Consider the following 21,547-nt stretch of genomic DNA (forward strand, 5'->3'; position numbering starts at 1 on the left):
CTTCTGAGTTACTGAGTTAATTTAAAACTTGGTTAAGAAGCATTGTGGTTACAGGAAACTGCCTCTTGGGAAGTCTCGCTTGGTGGGCAGAGAGGCTGTTTGTGGCACTGTCGGGGCCGCCCCAAGCTCACCTGCTTCACTGACCGCCTGCTGGGCTGTGCTGAGGCAGCAGCCACCTCACCTTATAACCTGTCTGTCAGTGCTTACAGTTCTAGATACTTATCCTGCACGTTTCAGGTAGAGCACTGTCCCTGTTCCCCTGAGCTCATTGCTGTTTCTGCCTACCATGAGCGGCAGTGTCCTTCTGCTGTTGGCACAGTCCTTCAGCTGGTCTTGCAGTGGCAGCGGGCCCAGCAGCAGCAGTGTTGCATCCAGCAGCAGTGCCGGATTGTCTGGAGCACGACTTCCCTGGGAAGGACCTGTTTAACACAGGTAATGCTGCTCATGGCAGCACCTTCCCTCGATGGTGTCCCTCAGTGGCTGCTCTGTGCAGGTCAAGCAGTGTGCCGGCTGCAACCCATTTCTGCTGGGTACTAAAGCACATAGCAAATCATTGCACAAGGTAAAAGTTTAGAACTCGAGCATTTGTTGCCGGCATAATCATTGTTTTACTTTTTCAAATGAGCTCTCGGCAACCAGGCAGGAAGCAAAGAAAGGTAATGTGCTCCCCCTTCCCGGGATGCTTTTTTACACTTCCAGGAACTCTGTGCTTGCTTTCAAAGCCATGGAGTGCCCTCGAGTGGCTGAAGTGAGCAGCTTGTTCTCATTGAACTTACACATCCAGCCTACTCATGATTAACTCGAGACTGACTACATGAGGCGTTCAGGGAATAAAAGCTTTAGCTAAAATCAAACCAGACTTTAGGAAAAAGAGCCTTAAACGTAGTTGAAGAAGTGGCGTTCTGAGATCATGTTTAGGCTATGTTGAAGAGTATTTTAAGGCTCTAACGTTTAAAAGTTTTTTACTTTTTTAATAATCAATCTGGAAACACAAGCTTTTACCTGTAGTTTAATGTTTATATACCAATGGATAGCACCTAGAGGTCCCAGCCAACATTTGAGCCCCTTCAATGTCTCTGCCCCAAAGAGCTTACAGTCTAAGCAGTCAAAAAGTAGGAGAAAATAATAACCATGCTTGCTTTTATAGATCAGTAACTCTGAGATCCAACAGCGGTCAAGTGATTTACCTGCTCTACAGCACAGAATGTGGGGTGGGAATTAAACCAACGTCTTCTTGCATCTCTGTTGCATCTCTCACTTAAAAGCTGCTCCTTCCTCTCTAGACTACTTTTCTCTCAAACAAAAATTAGCCCATTCAGAAATCTCAGCCTGAAGCTGGCTAACATTCAGGTCTGTTCTTCAGGTCAGGGCAAGAGCTGCAGGAACAGAAGACAGTGTAGCTGTCAGAAGCGTAGCTGCTGCACATATTTTCATTTTCAGTGGTCATCTTACAGGTTTGGGGCCTTAAACTGCCCCAGGACAAGCCGTTCCAGGTGCTCTCTGCCTTAAACTAGAATGGCGTCTCGTGTCTTTTCAGTTCAGTGGGCTACACGCGGCAAGAGAAGCCCAAATCTTAGGCAGATGCACTGTTTATATGCTACTGGAACAGATGCGTTCTGTTCTTTCCCAAGTCCCCATACATGAACACTTCTTGTTGGGGAGCACAAGCTAAGTGGGGTTGGTAGGGAAGGCTGGGAGACCTCTTTCCTCTAGGAGCTCCTTAGCATCCATTCTGCTTTTTTTGGGCTAGAGATAGGCTGCTAGGCAGCAGTAAGGGCCTGTGTTTACAAGAAGAGATTTACTATTTATTTCAGCTTTGGTAACAAGTTCTTGACTTGGAGGTAGCAGCAGGTTCAGTTTATTTCTATATGCACCAGCAAACCAAAATAAAATGAGTTGAAGGATGCACATTGCTGAATTGCCCACTCTCTACCAACATATATAACTGCAGCTAATTGAAAAAAAAAGACAAAGCTGTTAATATTTTGCATTTTAAACTAAAGAACATCAGTTTCATACTCAGTTGAAAGCTTTTGAAATCAGCACCAATCTCATTGTATAAATCGCTGCCACCTGGTCAGTCACCAGTCCTATGTCTTTTGTCACATGTGCATAAACCAAGGAGATTGCTGATGCTCCCCGTTTACAATGATAACCAAAGGGTAAGAACAAATACCCATTAGCAGATAAATTACTTAACAGCAGTCAATAAACAAATACACTTCACCTGTATAAAGCAGTATGTTAATTCACAAGTTAAGTTGATAGTTGAGGTGGCAATATACAATGAAAATATTAAAGTATCATCACTTGAAAAACAGTTTCGCTTTGCCAAGGAGCTCTGTTTGTACATCAGGGTAGATGAAACAGCACTGACCATAGAAGCTGAACAGTCATGCATACAAAAAGTGACCACTTTTCAGCTATTGCACAAGTAGTGACACTCCCAAGACATACAGAGTAGGGTTTGTACAAAATGACATCAGAGAGGCTGCATGCACCATCGTTCGAGGCCTTGCGTGAACTATACATACACAAGAGTTGCTGAATACTGTAAATACATTGTAGATGTGTTTAAATTCACATAAGATTAAAAGATCTTGGAAATAGGAAGGTTTCCACCAACTTTCGCTTCATTTTATTCAGGAGGCTTCTTAGCGTGTGTGCTATTTTGGATAAAATGCCTGACAACCCTTCATCAGAGCAGAGGTTTCATGTAAGCATAATCTTAAATGCTTTGGTAACTGGATTTCCCAAGAAACAGGAGGTTTTGTTAAACCAAACCGATTACTGACAGGTGAATGTGACTTTTATTCAGAAAAGGAGGATATAGAATATGGCTAATAATTTCACATATTTTCTCAAGATACAAAAAAAAAACCTTTTCAGGTGGATTGGGATTTCTAAGCACAAATAAAACCACTGTTAGCATGGTGTACAACATTTAAAAACCTGATCAAAAGGACTTCAGAATAATTGTGCATTCCCCAAATGGGAACTGAGTTGGCAACTGAGGAAGGAAATGAAATCTTAACTGAATAAGTTGACTTAAGAGGGGTAAATTCTCTCTGTATCACGTTTCATAATAAAATACTGCTGTATGTTTTTATTTTAGACATGAGCATTTTTATAGCAGTGTGGTTTGTTTCTAAATGACTGAAAGTTTCAGCTAAAAAGGTGTTTACACAATATACACATTTCATTACTTACAAAGGGAAATAAGCTTAAAATTTCATATTAAAAACCTGGGATACAGTAGGGTTAGTAGCACCATGAAAAATGTTTCTCAAAACTGCAGTCTTGTTATTTTAAACATAGTCAGTGCGTCGTGTTCTTCTTTATTCTCTTGGTTGATCAAAAAGGTGCCATTTTGGTACAGGGAGAGAAATGAAAAATTGCATCTTCTGATCCTTTGTGAACCTCAAGTGTTCTTTTCTGTTTCTGAGAGGTCAATTCTTTCAGCTTAGTCCTGTTGTCAAAGATGTACCAAACAAACAACCCTTAGTTTGGCACACGAGTGAGGTACACTTGAACTTGCATGGTTAAAAGAGTTTGGATTTGTTTTTTCTTTTCTTTCCGCGCAGTAGCACCATTGTTGCAGCTGGAAGACAGTGCATCTTAGGAATTTTCAACTGTTTTATAAAACATTCTCCAAGACGTTACGTCTTCTTCATGCAAACTTGACAACGACTAATACGCGTCCTCAGGTCTCCAGCTTTCAATGTCTCTGACTGAGGTTTGCTGGTGGACAGACACAAAGGTAAGGCGAGGTTAGCTTTTTCTGTGTTTACAAAACCTGTTCCTTGAAAATTCTACTTAATTCACAATTTAAGATAACACTGAAGTACATAAGTGGGGAATTAGTGCTGTATTTGAGAGTTTTTCTGAAGAGTGACCTTTCTGTGTGCGTTCAACACCGGGTGATGAGTGCTTAGTTCTGCCCAGTGTCGCAGCACACATAAGGTACACTGATCCATATACGCCAGACAGCACTGCTTCCCTCTAGTCTGACAGCACAAATACCAAACTGAGCGGAAGGTGAATTTTGCACCTCTGAGACAGTGTTTCTGGGGTCTTTGTAGTCCTTGGGTTTCTTAGCTGAAAGGTAGTTTAACAACCCATAAAAAAAATACTGCTACAATGAGATCTGTATTTAAGCGATGGCTTTAATCTAATTATTTATTGATATTCTGAAAGAGTAGGGAGGTGGGAGATGAATACAACGCATTTGTGTAATGTGTGTGTACACAGAGAAGGTTAATTCTTAAAAGTTTCTTTAAAAAAAACCCACCCAAACAGTTAAAAAGGATATCGTGTTTATGGGAGACACAAAATAGGAGAGACGGAAAACTCAAAGGTGCCTGGTAGTCACTAGCAGGCAGGTTTGACTGGTGAATTACTGGTGACTGAAGACTTACAGTGAGGACTACTTAATGCACATAAAGTATCAGTGTTACACAAAAAAAACTTAGGGCCACTACTGCTGTAGATCACAGGGCAGGTGGCCAGCTCCGGGCCACAAAGTTACATTTTTTCAGTTTGGTGACACTGGGAATATTGATGAGGTTTTTATCAGTACACAAACAGGGCAGTAGCAATTCATTCTATGAAAGGAGATGACTTTTCAAAGGAAAAATGATTTTGCTACTTAAATTGAAAGGGAAGAAGCTGAGAGAGCCCAGTTGGAATTCTGACTGCAGAGAAGCTGAGGACAGAATGTCCCTTGGCTCCTTCGCCACCAAAATGTCATCCTAATTCTTCTGCAGAGTACTGGAAAAAATGCTTGCCATGGAGGGTATGAAACCTCCGTCACAGAAGGCTTTTACAAACAGGTTCTATGAACATGTGCTGTAAAGGATTTTAGGACAGTTGACCCTGCCCTTCCTACTTGTCCCTGGTCTGCCTGTGAACTACCTTTTCAAATATTTGGCTCTGTTGAAAGGCCTGGCCAGAAAAAAACCCAACAAAATTGATCTTTTAGGTTACAAATACAGCACCTGCAGTAGGACTGCTTTTAGAGAAAGTACTGCTGAATGTGTGTAAGAATTAACAGAAAGCTAACTAGAGAGACTATTACAAAGAATCTGACTCCTTGCAAAACAGAATGTGCCCTAGCAAGTTTTTACATAATATTAAAGGCTTACCAAGGGAACACTTGAAAAACTGGTTCTGAGAGGAAAACAAACTAAATTATTTGCCTATACCCCTGTAAACAAATCTCTTTTGATCTTTGGAATAAATTCAGTTTCCAAAGCTTTCATTTTGGAATAAAGCAATATACCAGAAACAGGTTTTCTTACCTGAACATTTCTGACACCTCTACAGTTGCCAGCCAGAAACTATAGGAATTGGCATAGTAATTACACGTGCCACGACCGTGGCATTCAATAAACGGAGCTGAACGGAATTCTTCTAAACAGGATCCAGGCGATGCCAAGGCCTGTCCAGAGCCCTCTGCTCCAGCACTCGTGTGCTGGTGGAAGAAAGAAACAAACACAAATCTTACATGAGGTGCTAAAAATCACATAGCGCTGCATTCACCTAATGAACAGCCGCTGCTCATAGAACCAGAGAATGTCCTGAGTTGGAAGGGGCCCAACAAAGATCATCTAGTCCAACTCCTGTTCCTGCACAGGACAACCCCAACGTTCATACCATGTTCATTCATGGCTGAGATAATACGGTGTCAGACACCTCCATAAATACCAGTTACACTGGGCTCTGTATACTGGAAACCCACTGTTCATCTTGGCTACTGTGGTCAGTAACTAAAGGTAAAGGCTTTCGAATGACAGCCGTTACAGTTTTTAACATAGTCCTTCAGCAGCTGTTGGACACAAGTGGACACGAGCCACTAATGGAGGAGGAGGTAGTTCTCACCATCATGAAAGAATAACCAATCCAAAGGGAGTCCCAGCCTTGAGGACACGAAGGAATCTGAATGGTCTGGCTGTGTACCGCTATCACCATAGCAGGAGCTTCACACACAACACATCTGGACAGGGGAAATATCAGAGAAATATGGTATTAAAATGGAATAGGATTATGTTTTATTAAGAATTCTTGCGCAGAGAAGGGGAAGAAAACCAGCCTGTGAGAGGCTGTCCTATTAACCTTGACTTCCACTTCTCATGCATTTTGTAACTGCAATAAGACAGTATTTAGGAGTGCAAAATTTGCTTGTATTCCACTGACAACCGCTGGGTAAAATATCGAAGCAGTTCCTGGAACAAAACCTGGAAGCTCAAAGTCCCTAAGCGAATGCCTTAGTCGTAGAAACAGCCCTCATGTTCTCTTTCCTGTCCATGGAGATCTTGCACTGCTGACTACAGCTGAGGAGAGGTCATACAGCCTCTTGTTATCACTGCTGCACACAGGCAGACCTTCTACGACAACTCGTACTTTTAAACAGGCTGTCTTCCTAGTATTTCCCTGAGCAAAACATGACAGATTCATCTCCCAGTATCCAGCCAGCAGGCTGGAAATAATTAGGTAAGCTGTGCTATTAATCCAAATAATGAAAAAAAAGAGACCCGATAGCCTGCTGCTTTGTCTCACCGGCTAATGAACGGCTGGATGCTTTGGCCAGTCAGTGGCTCCATGCTCATCGGCATTGGCTCTGGAGTTGATAGCCAGTAGGAATAGTCATTCCTTGATGCAAAATTACAAACATTGTTGATGTTGCAGAACATGAAGGGCATGGTGCTGAAACGTCTAAGACAGCTCCCTGCAGTACCTGTAGAGTAAGATACGTAAAACGTGACAGTAAAGTTTTCACTTCATTGCTTTTTATAGCAATTCTTTGAGAATAGTAATTGTGCACTCTTCCTCTCCACTTGTGAGCGCGCAGCATGTGCTATCAAATTGTCACATATAGGAAAACTTAACTTCCCACTTTGGGTTTACGTTCTTTCAGCCTGAATTATCATATGCAACCTCTGGAGGGAGTGGATCTTAGTATGCAATCCCCATCCTCATCTCAGTAATCTCTAAGACTGTCAGACCTTCAGAGAAGTAGAGCAGTTGAAGCAGCAGCTATAACCTCTTTCCCCTTCAAGGTGGAGCGTACAAAATCTCACCCAGATCCTGGCCATGTGCTCGCTCATTCCCTTGCACATATAGAAGAGAGAATCCATCATATATTCTTGATGTTCCTTGTGGACATAGTGGTGTATCCCTCGTCTGGCTGTGCCGAGTTATGAGGAATCCATGAGCAACAGAAGCTGATCCAGGAGGACCTGGTGGGCCTTGTAAGCCGTCGGGACCAGGAGGTCCCTGTATTCCCCGTGAACCTGTTCTCATGAGAGAAACACAACACAGTATTTATTAACATCATTTCTTGCTCTTTGAGGACTCGCGTAGCTCTGAGAGGCAGCATGGCCTTTTGATTAAGGTGTTTGTGAGTTGGGGACCTGCTATCTGCTAACACTATCTTCCCCAAACTATTTTTTCACGTAAGCGTGATTAAATCACTGAGGCTGCTGTAGCTCCTTATCAACTAACATTGCCCCTGGCCTGTGTTGTAGGGGTATCGCACAGTGAAAGATATTCAGAGCTGTAGAGGCGCTAACAAAGCAACTGCAGGGGACACGACAACCGCCGGAATGAGTCGAAGTCAGCTTCCCAACTGCAAAACACACCAACCTGTGTTAATAGTGCAGCTTAATAAGATAATGTTGAAATGCCTTGTTCGAGATCATCAAATAAGTGGCAAAGCGAGAAACAGAGGCAATTCTCACTCTAGGGCATGCTGTGATAACGCCCGAGCCCAAGCCCACCAAAACGTATAGAAAAGCTGCAGTTTGCTTTGGAGTAGGTTACAAAAAGCTGGAACAGCCTTGAGTGAGAGCCAGTATGAGTCACATGACTGAGAAAGCTGTTGGAAAAGGCATTTGTTCTTGAACAGCAAAAATACAATGAAATAGAACTACAAATATTTAGACTGTTATTCCACAGCCATTATTATTTACCTTTTTTTTCACTAAAATAATGCTAACAGATTTCAGAGAAAAAGGAATAAAAGGCATTACAAATTTTTGTACTGCTATAACTGTTCAAATTCCAATTCTTTTTCTCACAAGTTGCCATTTGTAGCTACTTAGCATGTGTCATCATCATTAGAAAACTGCCCCTGTGCCCGGTCTGATTTCTTTTCTCAAATCGTAACTTAGTAATGCTAAGCAACAGCTGCATGGTAGCCTCATCTCTGCCTTTGATGTAATTCTTTCCTTTATGAAGTCTGGTTTTCCCCATTCACGTTTTCCATGGAAAACTAAAATTAAAATTATTTTACTAATCTCTCTCTTCTGTTTCAGACCATCTTCATTCTCTCCTTGCATCATCTGTGCTGCAAAGGGGATGCCATTAAGCTTGAGACAAAGCACTCCACAGTATTATTCAGTAGTGACTGTCAATGTGTTGATTCCAAGAGTATTCCAAACAAAAGTGTGTTCAGCTGCTTGTAGTATTTTTGCATTAAACAAATCCTAGAATTATGATTTTATTATTATTCTCACTTCCCAGTATTAGTGTGCACTCGCAAAAGGAAGCATCTCTTTCTCTGCTGGGTCCTCATACCTGGTTGGCCTGGAAGACCTCTCTCTCCTTTACGTCCCGCTGGCCCATCAAAACCAGGCAGTCCATCGCGCCCTGGGTCACCAGGGAGACCAATTGGACCTAGAATAACAAATACATAAATGAAATGAAAGCTCTTGAAACCTCACTACAGAGATATTTACATTTTCTGGGACTTGTCTATTGTTTCTTCAATGATAGGTTAGACCATGAAACCAGATCTATGTGGTAGATTACATTTATCCATTACCTCTCGCTGAGTTCAGTAACTCGTCTCTGCAGCCCGTGCCAAGTGACTCGCGCTGCAGCCTGCACTCAACTAGACTTGTCAGTCATTTTCTCTGCAGCCACCTGGGCTCCTACCTGGCAGTCCCTGTGGCCCTGGCAGTCCAGGTGGCCCTTTCGACCCAGGCTGTCCTGGAGAACCCGGGGGGCCAGGGTCACCTTTGACCACAATGCTTCGTCCGATGGTACCTGGTAAACCTGGTGGACCTGAGAGAAAGCAGGTTAGTGTTAGATGAACCAAGGTGGAAGAGAGCATTCAATTTCTGTTATTCTTCATTGCACAGTCAGAAGCCAAGAGCTCTATCAGTGCCAAGAATAACTGTACCCATAAGGCAAAAAAGTGCTCTTGGTGACGCCCCTCCACCCCAAAGGGCAGCTCTTGCAGAGGTTAATCCATGTAAACTGGATACAAACTATAAAATATGGTAGGATTACTTGTAGGGGTACGAAGCACAGCCTGGAAACGCGTTTCTTTAAGCTGTTGCTCAGTTTACTACTTTCATTGCTGGCTGAGATCAACTCGGTCCTACACCTGTGTAACAAATTCTGCTGGCAGGGAGCATAAGTGACAGTAACCCAGGAGTCCTACCTGGTGGGCCTGGCAGTCCTTGACTGCCTGTGAGGCCAGCAGGTCCTGCAGGTCCAGTGGGACCCTTCATACCTGAAACATCAAATAGACAAGTTACACAGAGTAGGAAAAACATGGTGTCTTACTCGATCTGCTGCGGGAATGGCCCAAACCAGGCTGCTTTTCTCCTGAGGGGCTGTTACTGTGCTTGGGGGTTTTAACTTGAAATGCGAGTTAAATACCTGGGAATCCTGGGACACCTGGAACCCCCGGGTCACCCTTCATTCCATTCAGACCTGGACGACCAGGATCCCCCTGAACAGAAGAGCGTTGCGTTATTTACTCATCTCCCTCAACAGTTTCAGGCAAACAGGTGGCAAAGGTGGCTGAGGGACAAATAAGCACATCTTGGGGCTGCGACCCCGTGCTTCGGAGGGCTGAGGCCTTACATTTCTCTCATGGCACAGAGTGTTGTCAGAGAACGCTGTAACACGAAGTACGCACTGACCGCTCCAGCCCCCACAGGAATAGAATGGGGATAATTAGGAAAAGACCGTCTTGACTTGCTACAAGACAAGATCTTGTAGCTACCACGTTTTGGCTTTTATTTTACTGTGGCAAACTCCGTAGTCCTTCCATATATATTCAGTTTTTATTGCACTTAAAAATAAATGAGGGGAAAAACTCCATTTCTTGTCCTACCTGGCGTCCAGGTGGTCCTTGATCTCCCTTTTGACCGGGCAGGCCAGGTGGGCCAGGCTGACCTGGGTTCCCTTTTTCCCCTTTAAGTCCTCCACTGCCTGGTGGCCCCCGTGGACCTTCTGGGCCTGGTGGACCTTAACATTCCAGAACAAATATGCATATATCAGCACATAGCAACCATTCTCCCCAAGTTTGGGGAGAAACACAAAATTAGATGGTACAAATATCCCCTTTGCCGACCTGCATGACATTCACCGCCTCTAAAATGCTGTCTTAACAGACTGAATGCCTTTTGAAACCCAGACTGCAGGGCAGCAGGAAGCCCATCATTCTGCCTAGCCTAAAACTAATCTGAGTTGCATAAACTTCGTTATGCTGATTGACTGTACCACCAACTGATCTGTCTATCTTTAGTAGAAATGCACAGTGCAAATTCCAACAGAGGAACTGGACTGGTCATTAAAATATTCTCTCTTTGCTACAGCCACATTAATTCAAAGTAAAGCAGTGGATTTAAATGAAACTTCAGTAGTTGGAGAACTGAAAGATGAGAACCCCCACCTTTATGACACCATCTAAATAGAAAGTTATGATATTAATTTGTGGCAAAACAAACTGTGTGCAAGTGCAGCAACAGCTAATAACATTTTACAAGTCAGATCTGTTTGCAGGACAGCACTATGACATTCTCCCCTGCATTACTCCAAATCTAGTAACATTCATCAGTGTGCTGGATTTTCAGTTCTTCTGCAGTCCTGAATAATTCAACATCTCCTTTGACATCCTCATAATTTACATTCAGTGGATAAATTTCACGAGCTGTATTTCTGCATGCAAATCTGAGCAGAGAATTCCTTCCAAAATTTTTCATTTGAAATCAAACAGCAGTTTTGTACCAGATTCACACACATCCTGTAGCAGTTTCAGCTACAAAAAACATCCCCCATCATGCAAGGATTTTTTTGTGTTCTTTTTGCTCTTTTATACTGTTCGAGTACTGTACACATGCAAAATGATAACAGGTTACCATCTGGAGCATGCTAATCAAACACATACGATGTGCAGGGTAACCACAGTCCTTAAAAAGATAATCACAGAATTACAGGGAAACATCTGTTTCTCTTACATCAAGTGCAACGCAGTAAAATAAAGTGACCGAGTTAAGAGTCTAACCTGGAGGACCTGGAAGGATCAGAGTTCACCAAAGCCCAATGATCGAAGTTAGAAGGGTCAGACATCACACAGTACAAAACAAGATTACTAGTTAGAAAGAGCACAGATGACAGCAAATACACTACACAACAACCCACTTCACCAGCATATTTTGTATTTACAATATAATCCACGTGCATGCATAAAACCATACATGAATACACAATGAAATGTATTTTCAGATACAAGTTATTCTGGTGACTAGGCTCTACTAGGACTAACGTGATGCTTCATTTAACAGCAATCTTAAAGCTTTACTAAAGAATGTGTTACGGCTTTAACATTACAGCTGAGGCCTGTGGCTGGTTAGTCCCACTCACCATGAGATTTGGACTATGCAACCATTTCACTGACAAAATTCAACCACAAAGAGCTTGGAGCTTGGCAAATCTGCCGGTAACTTGTGAAGGACAGCGCTCTTGAGAACAAAACTGCTTTGGGCAGGGGGAAGCATGATTAGCAGAAGGACATCAGGAAAAATTTTTCACGGAAAGGGTCATTGGGCACTGGAACAACTGCCCAGGGAGGGGCTTGAGTCACCTTCCCTGGAGGGGTTTAAGGGACGGGTGGATGAGGTGATGAGGGGCATGGTTTAGGGAGTGTTAGGAATGGTTGGACTCGATGACCCAGTGGCTCCCTTCCAACCTGGTGATTCTATGATTCTACGACTTGGCACCACTGATTGCGTAGGAGCCTCAACTCTCTGAACACAATTCTAGGATGGAAAAGTAGACTCCCCGAAATGGGAAGCAGGGCTGATGTGGATCAAAAGGGCTGCAAATGCCATAAGTAAAAACACAGCAGAACTTACTAAAAATTCAGCATTTGTTGTCTTTACTGTTAGCATTATTTTTTCTTGATAAAAATACACCCACCAAGCTGCTAATTTACCTAAGCTTTTTATGGAGAACGGCCTGTGATAACATCCTTGGAAAAATCATTTATTGTTCTTTTTCAAAAGATGAGACGGTTGTCCCTACTGTGCTCCTGGATTAAGACATGTTTTAGCTCCTGTGCCACTGGCATCTTTCATGTCAGTGAAATGATTTAAGTGTATCAACATATCACCATGCAATTTGCAGCTAAAAACTACAATAAATACACATCGGGTTCATCTCAGTGCACTATTTCTTATACATTACATTATTTTAAATACTAATTGTAGTACTGTTATTAAAAATAATGACGTGGACATTTCATTGTTACTGTGAAGTACTTATAAACTACATTTCACTGTTCGATAAGTTTTGCTGTGACTTAAGAGATCTGTTCATTACTTGTTGATTATTGAATTCTGTCTGGGCACAGTCACAGGGTGGAACAAAACATGAAGCAACTGATAATTGATAATGACCCTCTTTGAAAGTGTGGTTACTGCTTGGGTGCCCACAGTTTACTTACAGAATAAAGCCACATTCATTACTTAACGTGACTGCATAAAGCTTAGGATGCAGACAGCAGAGGCTCCTGAGTTTTCTGCCTCACAGCGCTTAGGACAGCACGTTTAAAGCTAAAACGTATTCTTCTATTGAATTTTGATGACAGTTTTTGCTTCCTGAAAGTTATCATAGCAAAACCTAAAGACATCATTATTATTAGAGGTATACCGAGTCATTTTCACTCTAGACACAGATGGTAAAATCTCCCCACGAGCTGGCTTGTGTTTCATACCGATCGCTAACCTTGCTCAAGCTTGTGAAAATGACTGTGTTCTTCCCAAAGCCGTTCCACTGCCCTGTGTTAGGGAGGGCAGGGCTGTATGCTTCATTTTCATTAAGCACGTGTTGAAGGAAGAGCTTTCCTCATTGCCTCTAAACATGTTGGTGAAGCAAAACAATGGAAATAAGGATTTCTCTGCACTGGAAAGTTACAGTGCTCTAAGTCAGGAATGTAAAGCCTCACTGCCACTCTGGATGAATTTTCCTACGGACACTGTTGGTGTAAAATAAGCATCAAATTTATTTAAGTCACTTGAGAGTGTCCAAAATCAAGAGTAGCAGGTGTTACAAAAACAAACACTGTCATTTGCCCAAGCTGCAAAACACAATTACACAGCAAAGGTGTGGGAGGAGAGCACAATACGCTCTTTAAAAAAAGATGAAAACCAAGACTTTTGTTTTTTTGGGTTTTTTTTCAATGGCGCTAAAAATAAATACGCTAAAACAAGTTTCACAGTTGGGGACATTTTATAACAGCCTTGCAAATCTGGACTCACATGATTTTCCACCATGGGGAGAGCAACACTATGTCCTTATAGTGTCAGTTCTACAACAACACACAGTAAGAGTCTGAAAGCCAACTCTGAGCTTTGTTTTTCTACCACAAATTAAAAGGTACGTCTGAAAAATGACTCAGTATATCTACATTTAGACACTACAAAAGTATATACGTTCATTTTCATGCAAAGTTATTATTTTGGAGTTAAGGGGCTAACCTGAGGGACCTGGGAGTAGGGGGTCAGAGTTCACCAAGGTCATCATTAGAACAAGGGGAAAAACATCAAAATTGTTAGAAATATCAACAAGCTAACATATTCAACTAAACCTTTCTTTTTAGATTTAGCTCAATATTCTTTTACATACGGTATGCAAAGCACCAAACTATTATTATTCATAACAATGGCAATAGACACATAGAATAACAGCAATAACAGCAGTGTTGCGCTGGAAACTGGCTTAATTTTATTATCGATTAGCACATCTGTCCCAACACCACCTATCATTTGCTTTAAGGGCAACTCAACTGCATTGAGAGACCTACACCATGTTTGACTTCATCACTTTTACTATTCTTAGAACATACCCAGAAGTCAGCAACAAAAAATATACACGCACAGTTTCTAGTTTTATTTATGTCTCCTGTAGGGGGGTAAATTTGACAGCCACAAAGCTGCTTTTATGACTAGCTGCCTTAGGCTGAAATGTTACAGAATCAGCATTCCGACAATAGACTGTGTTATCATTTGAAACAAAAGCCTGGACTGCTGATTGTACCAGAACTGCAATAATAGTTTGGTTTATCCACATTAGTTCACGCATAACTAAGCAAAACAAATGCTTCACTTAATACATCGCATGCAATAAAAATGGAAATAAAAGAAAGGGAGTAAGATAGGGAGAGACAGAGAGAGAGAGAGAACATGGCTGAGCAGAACTTCACTGGTTGTTTCCTCCTCCCAATACTCATAAAACTGAACAAAATGAGTACCCCCATTCCTCTGCCTCCCCAGCTGATTAAAATCTGATTTATGCAGAGAAGCGTGAACAGGATGAGAAGCTTCATAAAAGCACCAACAGCAGAGCATAGAATCTCAGCTGGTAGCTTTATTATACATCAGGAGCTGCTTAGCTGCTTTCATTTTTCTCTTTTTTAGAGTTTGAGGATATTATCTGTCTAAGAATCTTTTAAGGCTGAAAGCCTATGCTCCTGCGGACCAATCAGCCTCCTGTGACAAAACTGTAATTGCTGTACCACCCTGCACACAGAAAAATTACCTGTGGTGTATCCTGCCGTGTAGGACGTCTCAGACCTTTCTTTGGGCACACTTCCATTACAGAGCCCAAGTTTAGCATCTCACCATCCCTCACCCCTTCACTCCTCTTCCCACTTGCCCCAGCGGCGACTCCAACCAGAGTGAGCAGAGCTGGGAGGACTTGTCCCACACACCTACCTACCAGTGAGCAGTAGGCAGAAGAGCACGAGGCCCCATGGAAAGCAGAAAGCAAATCAGTGCTACCAGCTTGCTGCAGGGATGCTCCACTGGCTGCTTAGAGCCCCTGGGGCACAGCAGGGAGTAAGCTCCTCCAGGAGAAAGGGGGAAGGCATGCATTCCTCCTTCCACTAATCAAATAGGAAAAGAGGAAAAATTGTGACTGGCTGTAAACTATTAACCCACTGGGCTGTTCCACACCAGCCACGTAAGAAGGTGGTTTAGGATACAACACAATTCAAGTATTTTTACGAGGACTAAAAGAAAAGCCCATCATACTGGCAAACAGCACCCCAGTTTTAAGGTGTTATAAACTAAAACCAAATGTTGTTTGTAATGACTCATTTTTTAAAAGCACAGTTAGGGTAGATAAGTTCATAGCCTACTCTGCAGAAGAGAGAAGCTCATACTGCCATTGAGCATAATCAAATAGTACCCAATTCCAGTTCTAGTGAAAATATTTTGATAAAATTCATTTCTAAACACATTTTTCAGTGGGACTGCCTCCTCCTCTATCAGAAGCAAGCACGAGGACAAAGTGAATATTAAAGTCTTTCCAAGCACGTACTGCAAAACTAAACTCTCCCCAATAGTAAAAACAAACAATACATGCGTAGCAGCTATTTTACAAATGTACTAACTCAAAACTAACTTTCCCCAAACCTTTTGATTAATAGAAAAATCTAAGGTCAGAGTTTGAAGGCAATAAATGAAAATATTAATTCTCCTTTAATAAGCAAAGGAAAAAACTGTAATCAACCAATAGCTTCTTTTGAAAGTAGTCTCCTTTAAGGAGAATATCAAGCATGTTAAGTGAGACAAGTCTCATTGGTGGCAGAGTACTTCTGGACTCAAGATACAGCAATAAGCTTGAGCCACAGCTGTGACAGGTTCATTAAAGTTAGATTTTTCAAGAGCAATATGTAAATGAATATAAAGCACTCTATGACTCAGAATATAAATCAAATTCTGATACGTGTCAGGGAGTAGCTCAGCAATGTTAACTCAGTGTAGTGGTTTTTTCATTCCCAGAATTAGTTGGTGCAGGAACAAAATGCAAACATGGAATGGAAAGATGAACACGGCATGATGGTGCAGAGTCGACGGGAGCCACGTGACACAATGGAGCAGAGTTACATGACACGAAGATGAAGAGGCAGCTATCCGATTGGATCATGCTGTGATGCTAGTGTGAATTTGATTTTCATGACTCTTAAAATGACGCAGTTTGTTACTTTTGTTTTTTTGTGCGCGATGACATTTGCTGATCACGTGACAATACTGCAAAGGTATCAGACGTTCAAAAGTCGATATCGTGCTCGCTAGATGATTACTGTAACAGCATGCGGAGAATCTCCCGTTTATTAAACGCATTGCATTTTTGCTGCCAGGTATCAGAAATTAATAGAAACTGAGGTTGTTTTATTTTTAGTTACTGCTACTTTTGGCAACAAAATCCTTTGGTTGCCCACAAACATTAGGCCTGCGCCATGAGGCTTGAACTGATCCATCCAAAGAAATTGACGTTTAAAGGCTGATAACCTACCAGCAAAATATGAAAATACTGCCAGATGTTGGTAAGTACGGATCATGCTCTTACCTGGCCTTCCTGGAACACCTGGTGGGCCAGGGCTACCTTTAGGACCTTCCAGAGGTGGCCCCGGTAATCCTGGTGGACCCGGTGGACCCTGTAGACCAGGGAATCCCTGGAAACCTGGTTCTCCCTTCAGACCTGGAAGTCCAGGGGGCCCTGGTGGGCCAGGCAACCCCAGTTCTCCTTTTTGCCCTATAAAATCAAACAGCCATGTTTATGAACACTGTTACAAACTGATAGGCAAAAAAGTCCAAATGTCAATTTGCAGAGTCATTTGTCTCTCTTGCGGAAGGTGCAAGTCTGGCCACAGCTTCACTCATTTGTGTGGTGAGACAGTATAAAACTCGCCTAACATTCAAAAAGAGGGCTCATAGTACTTTCAGGAGAAAGTGCCATAGCTTCTGACACGCTAAAAGGTCTTACTAAGTCTCACTTTACTACTCAGTGACGGTGTAATTCATAAACATCCTCTGAGGCTGTAAGCACATGAGCAATACATCCATGAACCGTTACATACCCGGGAAGAAATCTGTCAATATTAACACTTTATCATTTTTTTTTTGAGATGCTGCTGAAAGTTATGATATAATTGCAACATTTTCAAATAAGTTTGAGGAATTTAGGAGCTTTAAAGCTACTGGAAAGTAATGAAGTTGTTTTTGGAAATATAGCAAGCAGCTATATTATCAAAGCAGCTTCATTTTTCATCTGTTGTATAAATGCTTTAGTTACTGAGACAAATCAGCAAAGGTCCACATAATGCAGTAGATTGTCATGCTGTGTGGATTTATTCTGTCTGCATAATTGAAAGCCCTCAAAGTTCAGTAGTCAGCAGTGAGTGTCTTTATTACCTTGGTTAATTGAAAACAGTTTGCTGAGAAAAAAAAAGATGTTATTGTAGTTGTTGCTATGGCAGGCATTTGTTGCAGAACATAACATGCCCTTCTTTTTCTGGTGTATAAATATATTTTACACATTCAATCCTTTTAACAAAGAACAACAGAGAAACTTTACCTGGCAATCCGGGGAGTCCTGGAGGTCCTGGGCGTCCGAAACCTGGCAGACCTGAAAAGAATCAGGTTCAGTCAATAATTAACATTCAGCTTTCAAGTCTCTAGGAATAAGAATACGAGGCTGAGAACAATGAAAGTGCCGTTCGTCTAAATCTCTGATTCCTTGAGATTACCAGGATCCTCAATTCACTCACCAGTCGACAGCAAAGCTAGAGGTTTTGCTACAAAATGCATCCGTAACTTTCATAAGTATTTCCATCCATTCACAAGATGGTCTTTCAGATTTTTGGAGTTAATACGTTTGCATTTTTGTCTGGGGTTCTATCGTCAAGACAGACATTACATTGTTTATCCATTGTGCAACTGAGTTGAACCAACACAGCTACCACAGAATACAGGAAGAGTGGCTGGTGTCGAAGTCAGGTAATAAGAAAAATCTAAGAGCTGATTGAATTCTTGTCCTGTGTTTCACTGGCAGCTTGACAGCACCCTTTGAGAACCATTCAGCAACTATGAACCACAGAAGCAGCTTTAAAGGTGTATGGGCACTTACAGGAAAAATAGAATAGGGAAAGCAAGACACCACAGTGCAGAGAGAAGAGAGAAAAACAAACCAGGAAGGGTATCTAACCTGGTTCACCCTTCTGACCAGCTGGTCCAGGGATACCATCCCGACCAGGCTGTCCCTTCTCTCCTGAAGGACCAGGGGGGCCAGGACGACCAATATCACCTGAGCATGAGACAGAACACATTAGCACACTAACGCCTAATCTGTAACAAGTAACCACAGCCTTCCCACCATCTGAATCCAGGTGTGACAACGTAAGAACAAATTCACAAGGGTGTAATCTTAAAATGAAACCCTTTATCTCTCTCTCTCTCTCTCCTCTGACAATTTGGAAAAGGCTTTTAGGCCTGCGACCTTTTAAGCACTTTTTGATAAAAGTAATAATACTTTCCTTTAGGATAAATTAGAATTTCACTCCTATAACAACAGGTTAGGCCACAGGAGAGCTTAACATAAACAGAGCTGGTAAACAGTGAAACAATTAACTTCTTGTTTAAATAGATAGTGATATGGATATGATAGCAAACAAGTCATCAAGAGAAAGTTAAAAGTTCGTTTCTGTTTGATTTCAGTGAATTAAGTGTGCGCAATGGTATTTGAGCATCCATATACATACAGATGCATCTTCATGATGTTATAAACATAAGAAGAAAGGGAGTGGCTTCATGTGTTATGTTTTTCACCGAAGTAGCTGACCTTTGCTGCACTGTTCATGCTCACCTACTGGCCCAGGTGGTCCAGGCAAGCCAGGATTACCTGGAGGCCCCTCAATACCTTTTGGTCCTGGAATTCCTGGCGTTCCTGTAAAGCACAAGCATTTCGATCAAATTAAGCACAAAAACTGGCTTTTCAGCAGATCTTGAAATGCTATAATCTAAGATGCCTTGAGTAACAAATGAGCTAACTGCATCAAGATACTGTATTTATGCTCATTTTGCAGATTTACAGCTGATCAAGGAGATAAATCACAAAGCAAAGAATGTACACGAACAAAATATACCAGCACAACTGTTCTTACTGCTACTCTCAAGACTCTGCCTTCTTAATTGTTGAGGGCCCATGGCCATGACACTGGACACAGTGAGTCTAGAAAATCAACATTTTAGAGACAGGGGTTTCTGCCTGACAGCAAAGTGAAAGCATTATAACTGTGGCTGGTTAGTCCTTCCCAATCCTATTTCCTGAAGAAGGAGCTTAATAAAAATGGTCTCAGTTAGAATTTACACCGGATTCTCATCCCTACAGCATGAATGGAGTGGGAGGTAGGAAAAACAATCCATCTGTTGCAGTGTGTTTGTTCTGAACAGCATCTGAGCCTGACCAAGGTAGTGTCTCAATACATCACTTTGACTGTTCAGTCTTTCAGGCATGACATGAAACAGAGGTTAAAAACTGTCAGGTTCATGGCCAGGTTTTGTTCTAAGCTTCCTGCTGCCATGACTACACTGTTATAAACGCCCTAACTCCCTACGTTAAAACAGCTCAAGTGTGCTTGCAGAACAGCTTTATTGCTGTGAATGCAGCATAAGCAAAAATGTTGTTTCTTTACTTTGAGAATGAAAGAACTGACATATTCCCATGAACAATCTCTATTAATATTTTTTAGAGAAGAGTGCAAAACTAGTTTCATCATGCTTCAGAAAGAGATTTTCCTTTAGAACATATTTCCAGACAACAAATACTACTAAAAAAAAAAGCCCAGTTTTCTCTATGACCTTTTTTTGATTGATTTGTGAAGGAAAAACACCGAGCCAAACACAGGTATTGTGTGGGTCAGAGAAGGTGAGAGTCTGACTGCTGTGGAGCACAGAGCATTACCTAACAACTGCTACATCCCCTCAGAGCAGGTGAATAATTTCGGAACTCACTCTTTCAGTGGTTTTCACTTACTCTTGCAGTGAATATCCAACAGCCCAAAGCTTAGAAGCAGCAGATAACGTTAGGACTTCGAAAGAAGTTGCAGCCCGCCACCAATTACCTCTGCGTTAGAGAAAAAATCCTGTCCAGAATTACCTGGGAATCCAGGAAGGCCTGGTTCTCCTTTTGCACCTGGACTGCCTGGAAATCCAGGCAAACCAGGATTTCCAGCTACACCTTTTGGCCCTGGACTACCTGGGTATCCAGGCAAACCAAGGTCACCCTAGAAAACAGTAAGCAGAAATAAGAACCCAGTTGTTTTAAGATGGGTAAAGCCTTTCTTGTACGTTCCCAGTTTTACCATCACAAAAAGGTCACCAGTATACTGTGTACACTTCTTATATCCAGGTCATGTTAACCACCTCACACAGAAAATTAAATGGAAATAGCAATTGTAACTATTTTAACAGTTTCTCCCTAAAACTTTGCATAGAGTATCACAGTTTTTCCTCAGAACTGGCCTATATTAAAGAAAAAGTGATCTCTTTTTCTTTCAGAAGAGACAGGTTTTTACCCCATGATAATCCAGAAGAAAAAGAGAAATCTGTGGAGCTTTAATCAAGCAACCTTTTTGCTAAATTAACTGCTGATCAACATCAATTGTAAGGTCAGTGAAGGCCGCTAGATATTCCTTAGGTCTTTTTGTCACTTTTCGTGGGCGACAGGAAGGATGACATAGGTAAACGTTAGTGCAAATGTTTTATATAGACTTAAACGTTTTAAGCAGCAGTAATCATGATATATCAGCTCCGTAGTAATTTATTCTTAAATGGATCTTGTCTTCATTTTATACAATTAAGTACATAATTAGACATAGGAACAATGACATTAATTGTATAAATCCCTGCTAACTACCAAAACGTCAGAGGGTATCACAGCATAGACTAAGCCACTAACTGTACTCAACTTGAAGGGTGTGCTAAACAATCTTCTTCTTTACTCAGATCAAATTATATATAAATATTTTCATCCTTTAAAATTAGAAATATTTGCTCCTACCTGAAAAAGATAAACCTGTAAAACCTGTTTGTTATTAATATATTTATATACATATTTACAGTGATACATAATATATATTGAGTTAGGGTTAAAAAAAAAAGTCAACATAGAATCTAATTTCTGCACGGAATTTTCTATTGCAGAATTTTGTAAATGTACCTTTGGTCCAGGGAGACCAGGAATACCAACGCTTGGAAGACCAGGGTCACCCTTCTCCCCTTTCAGTCCAGGAAATCCCGCAGGTCCAGGCTGCCCTGGACGTCCTGTTATTCCTTGGCTGCCTTTAATCCCGGGGGGACCTATCCACAAGATAAAATACAAATTCTATAAATACAAATCAAACTTTGGCAGTGGTTTAGAGAAATCACTCCAATTACAGCAACTGAACTAGAAATGGCTAACAAAC

At 41.6% G+C, this 21,547-nt stretch overlaps 1 protein-coding gene across 2 annotated transcripts in view; it reads right to left on the minus strand.

Annotated features, from left to right (window-relative positions):
• Window positions 1-3,604: 3,604 nt before the first annotated feature.
• The window catches only part of COL4A5 (collagen type IV alpha 5 chain), a 78,206-nt gene continuing 60,263 nt past the window's right edge, over window positions 3,605-21,547 (minus strand). Inside the window, exons 36-51 of one of the 2 annotated variants that reach the window (XM_054075524.1) lie at window positions 21,301-21,440; window positions 20,239-20,365; window positions 18,946-19,026; window positions 18,289-18,387; window positions 17,659-17,709; window positions 16,651-16,836; window positions 10,130-10,263; window positions 9,670-9,742; window positions 9,449-9,520; window positions 8,938-9,066; window positions 8,578-8,676; window positions 7,080-7,292; window positions 6,559-6,736; window positions 5,881-5,995; window positions 5,301-5,473; window positions 3,605-3,741 (exon numbers count right to left, since the gene is read on the minus strand). In XM_054075524.1, coding sequence (XP_053931499.1) covers window positions 3,660-3,741; window positions 5,301-5,473; window positions 5,881-5,995; window positions 6,559-6,736; window positions 7,080-7,292; window positions 8,578-8,676; window positions 8,938-9,066; window positions 9,449-9,520; window positions 9,670-9,742; window positions 10,130-10,263; window positions 16,651-16,836; window positions 17,659-17,709; window positions 18,289-18,387; window positions 18,946-19,026; window positions 20,239-20,365; window positions 21,301-21,440 — 1,952 coding nt within the window. In that variant the 3' untranslated portion in view covers window positions 3,605-3,659. Of the gene's footprint in view, window positions 3,742-5,300; window positions 5,474-5,880; window positions 5,996-6,558; window positions 6,737-7,079; window positions 7,293-8,577; window positions 8,677-8,937; window positions 9,067-9,448; window positions 9,521-9,669; window positions 9,743-10,129; window positions 10,264-16,199; window positions 16,332-16,650; window positions 16,837-17,658; window positions 17,710-18,288; window positions 18,388-18,945; window positions 19,027-20,238; window positions 20,366-21,300; window positions 21,441-21,547 lie in introns of those variants that run through there. The other variant, XM_054075526.1, reaches the window with a different exon arrangement.

Source organism: Cuculus canorus, chromosome 10 (assembly GCF_017976375.1).
Source record: "Cuculus canorus isolate bCucCan1 chromosome 10, bCucCan1.pri, whole genome shotgun sequence".
NCBI classification, from domain to species: domain Eukaryota; kingdom Metazoa; phylum Chordata; class Aves; order Cuculiformes; family Cuculidae; genus Cuculus; species Cuculus canorus.